The sequence below is a fragment of the Callorhinus ursinus genome, unplaced genomic scaffold, assembly GCF_003265705.2.
Source record: "Callorhinus ursinus isolate GAN/ISIS: 27379988/994484 unplaced genomic scaffold, GSC_fseal_2.0 scaffold52, whole genome shotgun sequence".
Lineage (NCBI taxonomy): Eukaryota > Metazoa > Chordata > Mammalia > Carnivora > Otariidae > Callorhinus > Callorhinus ursinus.
In genome coordinates, this window is record NW_027397114.1 from 4,448,158 (window position 1) to 4,454,613 (window position 6,456).

The 6,456-nt window shown below is 48.9% G+C and overlaps 1 protein-coding gene across 2 annotated transcripts in view; it reads left to right on the forward strand.

Moving 5' to 3' along the window:
* Positions 1 to 1,063: 1,063 nt before the first annotated feature.
* SPAG9 (sperm associated antigen 9) overlaps positions 1,064 to 6,456 on the forward strand; it is a 138,778-nt gene continuing 133,385 nt past the window's right edge. The window contains exon 1 of one of the 2 annotated variants that reach the window (XM_025859231.2): positions 1,064 to 1,552. In XM_025859231.2, coding sequence (XP_025715016.1) covers positions 1,250 to 1,552 — 303 coding nt within the window. In that variant the 5' untranslated portion in view covers positions 1,064 to 1,249. The remainder of the gene's footprint in view (positions 1,553 to 6,456) is intronic. The other variant, XM_025859232.2, reaches the window with a different exon arrangement.

Consider the following 6,456-nt stretch of genomic DNA (forward strand, 5'->3'; position numbering starts at 1 on the left):
CCCTTTTTAGAAGAGACCGGCCTCAATACGCCTGAGTCACCTGCTACGGGAAGAGAAGGGATTTTTGGGAGTGTCTCCCGCCCCATTTATAGACGTTAAAGGAGAAGACCCGAAAGCGATCCTCGACTCAGCCCGCCCGAGGCTTGGGTGTTGTGTCATTCTCCACACGTGACGCTCTCCCAGGCGGCGGAGACCTCGCGTATCATGCGACTTACTCACCCCAGAGCCTCCACCCCTTTCCTCCTGAACTCCTCAACCCCTCACTTCCTCGCTCCGCCCCTCTTCAAGACTAAAGTAGGGTGGCTGGACCCCGGAAATGCCACCCTCCCAAGTTGGACGGGAGAAGCACAAAAACTCAAGTGTTTGGGAAAGTAGAAGATGTGGCTTTAGTTTTATCCTTCTCCAGAATGCTTTACACTTCCCGTTTTAGGCTATCCTTCCTCTCGATAGCCCCAAACAGTTCTATCGAGACCACCTTATAACTTAGGGAGACCTCGTCTTAAGTTAAGGTTGCTTTCCCTCTCCGTTTCCCAGTTTTCTCGGAGCCTGAGATTCTTAATCTGAACTGGTTTGAGCCCCAGATCAGCCTCCTTCCCTTTCTAGCTGCGTGACCTTGAGTGAACTACAACTTTTCTGGGCCTACTTTCCCTGTTCGTGAAACGCAGGCCAAACGTCTACCACACCACGCCTGTCGCGAGGAACAAATGAGAATGCCCTTTGTGAGCTGAAAAAGGCAAGAGAAATGTTAGCTATGTTAATTCTGGACGGCGAGTCACTCTTCCAGAACCCCTCCCTTTCCTTTGGGACCCGCCCTGCAAATCCTGCAGGGTGCTAACAGCTCTCGCCACCCTCCTCCAGCCGTCTTTCCCATTGGCGAAGGGGTCGGCGGCGCGGCGCGGACTGTTGACGCCACGGCGCCCCCTCCGCCGGCGCACGATGACGCATGGCCCCGCCCCCGGCCGCGCCTGGCCTCCCGCGGGGCCCCGCCCATCGGGCCGACGCGGCGCCGATCCCGCCCCGCGGGTGACGTGTGGCGCGCGCGGCCCGGCCGCCCCGGCAGTTGGTGCAGCGGCCGTTGGGCTGAGTGCGCTCACCCCACCCCTCCCCTCCTCGGGCCCGGACCCCCCACCCCGCCGGGCGCAGCCCCAACCCCAGCCCCAGCCCCAGCCGGGCCCGTCCCGTGCGGGCCCGTGCCGCCCCCTCAGCCGGCGACGCCCCGGGCCGCCCGCCGGCCCGCCCGCCCGCCACCATGGAGCTGGAGGACGGTGTGGTGTACCAGGAGGAGCCCGGCGGCTCCGGGGCCGTGATGTCGGAACGGGTGTCTGGCCTGGCCGGCTCCATCTACCGCGAGTTCGAGCGGCTCATCGGGCGCTACGACGAGGAGGTGGTCAAGGAGCTGATGCCACTGGTGGTGGCCGTGCTGGAGAACCTGGACTCGGTGTTCGCGCAGGACCAGGAGCACCAGGTGGAGCTGGAGCTGCTGCGGGACGACAACGAGCAGCTCATCACCCAGTACGAGCGGGAGAAGGCGCTGCGCAAGCACGCGGAGGAGGTGAGGGCCGGCCGGCGGGGAGGGCGGGGGCCGGGCCCGAGGGCAGGCCGGGGGCCGGGGGTCGCGGCCCGGCCCGGGAGGGGCGCGCCGGGCCTCGACCTGAGGCCGAAGCCCCCCGGACCCACCCGGCGGTCGCGAGGTCCCCGGGACCCCCAGCCGGCTTCGGAAGCCGAGGCAGTCTAGTGAGTATCCAGGAGAAGGGAGGGAGATGAGGAGGCAAGGCCCGGGGAGGAAGCCGCAGCTTAGCCTGAGGGCACCTGAGGTTGGCTCTGAGGGCGGAGATTTTAGGGTGGCCGGTAGCCTGTGGTAGTTTAGGGAAGTTTCCGACCACCGTAGGATAGTCAGATGGCGGTTCAAACTTTTACCGTGGTGTGTGTGTTGGGGGGGGCATTTAAACACTTCTGTCTTGGATATGTAACTTCCGCTGGTTCCAGTACCTTTCCAGGGGGTTGCTGCTTTGGGAAGTTAGAGATCTCCCTCTTTCGGTCAGTTTCTTCTTGACGTCTTAACCCTGTTAAGAAAGAGGTCTTGTTTTATGTTTTTTGTGTCTTGGTTGAGACTTTGTCAACACTTAGATGTTGTATAGCAACACTCTGTAAATAGAGCGTACAATTTTATTTTATTGATACCTCACACTAAAGCGTTCCTCCGTGTCAGGTGGTCACCTTGGACAGTTCCCTTTAAAAACCCTCTGTTTATTTTTAAAGAGGACTGCGGGCGGGGCGGGTTGAGGAGGTGTAGGTGACATTTGGCAGCCTTTTTCAGACTGCAGTTTACAGGTGCCCTTAACCCTAGCATCTCGGCAGTGACCTCGGTGCCCTCACCTCGGGTCTGTGAACCTTTTGGAGCTCTGGGGTGTAAGTGATAGGCCCTGGACTTCTTGAGACAGTCAAGGATTTAAGCTTTCAGGCTGTGTTGGCTATATTTTTATGGAACTTATTAGTGCAGGTGAAGTGTTCATCTTTGTTTTCTGAGCATCTAGCACACCTAGCTAAGTACATGGTGATTAAAGGAAGCTAAATAAATTATTGAACCAACGACATATTCTCTTTGAAAAATGCTTGAAAAAAGATAATTAGGATGTGAGATTTGTTTAGCAGCTCATTTCCTAACCCTAAATAGTACCCCCATTTAAACTTTGTTTTGTCACATATACCTTTGTACCAGTTCACATAGTTCTTTTTATTCTTTTTTTTTTTTCGTTAAAAATTGACTTTACGATTAACTACCAGGAGCAGACCTTTTTTTTTTAAGTTTTTTTTTTTTTTTTTTTAAGATTTTGTTCATTGGGTGCCTGGGTGGCTCAGTTGGTTAAGCGACTGCCTTCGGCTCAGGTCATGATCCTGGAGTCCCAGGATCGAGTCCCACATCCGGCTCCCTGCTCAGCGGGGAGTCTGCTTCTCCATCTGACCCTCTTCCCTCTCATGCTATCTCTCATTCTCTCTCTCTCAAATAAATAAATAAAATCTTTAAAAAAAAAAGATTTTGTTCATTTACTTTTCAGAGAGAGAGAGAGAGAGGGAGGGAGAGAGCACAAGCAGGAAGAGTGGCAGGCAGAGAAAAAAGCAGGCTCCCCGCTGAGCAAGGAGCCGATGCGGGACTCGATCCCAGGACCCGGGATCATGACCCGAGCCGAAGGCAGACGCTTAACCGACTGAGCCACCCAGGCATCCCTCTTTATTCTCTTTTTTAAGCTTGACTATAGTGATGATTTTTAGTTCTGATTTTGTGATTCATGTGTCTCAAAGGAATGGCATTGCATTTGCCAAAGAAAGTTGACTTTATTTCAAGAATATTTCCAAGTATATAGGGAGGAAGGGATTGAAAAAAAAACTCTAAAGATGGGATTTGCAATTTCCAGTAGCTTATTAGCACTGTTTTTAGAACAGAGGTCATGTACTACTTCTGAGATGGTATGCTGTATCTTCATCCTCGTACAGGCCCGGGTCACACGTGCCAAGAAAAATACCTGCTACAGGTTGCAGAATCAGAAAATAAAACTGACTGGGGCGCTTGGGTGGCTCAGTCATTAAGCGTCTGCCTTTGACTCAGGTCATGATCCCAGGTCGTGATCTCCCTTTCCCACTCCCCCTGCTTGTGTTCCCTCTCTCACTGTGTCTCTCTCTGTCAAATAAATAAATAAAATCTTAAAAAAAAAAGAAAAGAAAAGAAAACTGACTAACTGCTATGCACCAGATTGTAAATTAATTTCTTAAGTATATGACTTTTTAAATGACTTTTTTTGTTATATATACTTTTTCAAATATGTCTGTAAATTCTGTATAATGAAGTCTTTGCGCAGAGCCATGACCTGAGAATAGAGAACGTTGACGAAATGCTAGATGAGCCAATTCCCAGACCACAAACATAAAACTACCTTGTTACCACTTTTCATGTAAGATGATAAATCAAGTTTTACGCCGTCTCCAGAAATTCAGTCTTTCTTAGGCCAATATGCACAAGTGAATTCTGTGTTTAATTTTCTGGTAGTGCTCCAATTGTGGCCTTTAATACAGAGCCTACGAGTCTGCTATTATAGCAAAAGTGCCTCAGGGTATTTACAGCAAAAGTACTTGAAAGCCTAGAAATTGCCCATCACCAGAAAGTGTAAAGTAAATTCTGAGCACCTTTGTGGAAGTTTAGGAGGATATATAAATGGTGTGAAAGTTTTAGGGGGTGTGAAGTGCTATAATCTCTTGCTTACAGGAGTTCTAAAGAAATTTCATCTTTATTCTAATGATATCACTTAACTTGAATATTTTGCTTTTTTCTTTGCTTTTATTTGAATTTTTGTGTGTGTTAGTCTATTTTTATGAGTCTTTAAAAACAACCTAAAGGAAGGCTGATTTTATTGTTACTTTTAAAAAAATATTTATTTATTCGACAGAGAGAGAGATAGCGAGAGCAGGAACACAAGTTGGGGGAGCAGCAGAGGGAGAGGGAGAAGCAGGCTTTCCGCCGAGCAGGGAGCCCGATGTGGGGCTCGATCCCAGGACCCTGGGACCATGACCTGAGCGGAAGGCAGACTCCTAATGACTGAGCCCCCCAGGTGCCCTGGAAGGCTGATTATAGATAGATTATGATCAGTTTCGGGGAGTATGCTCAGTAAGGAGTCTGCTTCTCCTTCTCACTCTCCCTCTGTGCTCTCCCTCTCTCAAATAAATTAATTAATTAAATTAAATAAAACTTTTAACATAAAAAAAGATTATGATCATTTTTTTTTTTTAAGATTTTATTTATTTATTTGACAGAGACACAGCGAGAGAGGGAACACAAGCAGGGGGAGTGGGAGAGGGAGAAGCAGGCCTCCCACGGAGCAGGGAGCCCGATGCGGGGCTCGATCCCAGGACCCTGGGACCATGACCTGAGCCGAAGGCAGACGCTTAACGACTGAGCCACCCAGGCGCCCCGATTATGATCATTTTCAAATGCTAATCAAGAAATGCTAATCAAGAAATCTATCACCCTATTGCTTGCTACTCTCCCCTTTGGGCTCCCTGCTCAATCCATTTATCTTTCCATTCCTTACCTAAGTCTGTCTTTTTTTTTTTTTTTTTAAGATTTTTATTTATTTATTTGACAGAGAGAGACACAGCGAGAGTGGGAATACAAGCAGGGGGAGTGGGAGAGGGAGAAGCAGGGAGCCCAATGTGGGGCTCGATCCTAGGACCCTGGGATCATGACCCGAGCCCAAGGCAGATGCCCAACAACTGAGCCACCCAGGTGCCCCTCCTTAACTAAGTCTTGTGTGGTGCCTTTGCCCACGCAGGTCCCTTGGCCTAGAATGCTTTCCCCTCAGAGCTTCACCCTGGTTAGCTTCTCACTTTTGGCTCAGCTTAAATTTCACTTCTTCCACTAGACTTTACCTGTCTACGCAATCTAGACTTAAAAGCCCTATGAATCTATGAATAATTTATTTGTAAATCAGTGTTTCTTTTTCCTCCAAGATTTTATTCAAATTCAAATTAGTTAACATATAGTGTAGTATTAGTTTTAGGAGAGTGGTTTTTTTTCCTAAGATTTTATTTGTAGGCAATCTCTATACCCAGTGTGGGGCTGGAACTCACAACCCTGAGATCAAGAGTTGCATGTTCTACTGACTGAGCCAGCCAGGCACCCCTCAGTGATTTTTTTTTTCCCAATCAGTGATTTTTAAAAACAAACGTCTGTCTATATACAGTGATCTGGAGAGAGACGTTATTCTTGGGAAGAATATGTTTTTTGTTTTTGTTTGTGCCAGTTCTGATTCTTTTAAAATGGACGTGATTATTATTTATTTAAAAGATTTTATTTATTTATTTGAGAGAAGAGATGCAGTGAGAGAGGGAACACAAGCAGGGGCAGCAGGAGAGGGAGGAGGAGCAGGCCTCCCCCAACCCCCAGCAGGGAGCCCGATGCAGCACTTGATCCCCAGACCCTGAAATCATGACCCGAGATGACTGAGCCACCCAGGCACCCCTGGATGTGATTATTAAAAAAAAAACACAAAAAACAAACCCACAGCTTTCCTGATAAGTAGGCAAATGAGTTTAAGAACCCTTTTCTTAGGAATTTAGTTCCAAGTGATTCTGTGGGCTTTGTTTCTAATCACCATTATTTTCAAAGTGAGAGTTATTTAGCATGATTCAGTGGAGGGAGATTTCACTTAAAAATGGAGCCGCACCCTCTTCATCTTCCCTTTCTTCCCACCTTGCACTACAGAAGCATATCTGTCAGGGCGCCTGGGTGGCTCAGTTGGTTAAGCGACTGCCTTCGGCTCAGGTCATGATCCTGGAGTTCTGGGATCGAGTCCCGCATCGGGCTCCCTGCTCGGCGGGGAGTCTGCTTCTCCCTCTGACCCTCTTCCCTCTCGTGCTCTCTATCTCTCATTCTCTCTCTCTCTCAAATAAATAAATAAAATCTTT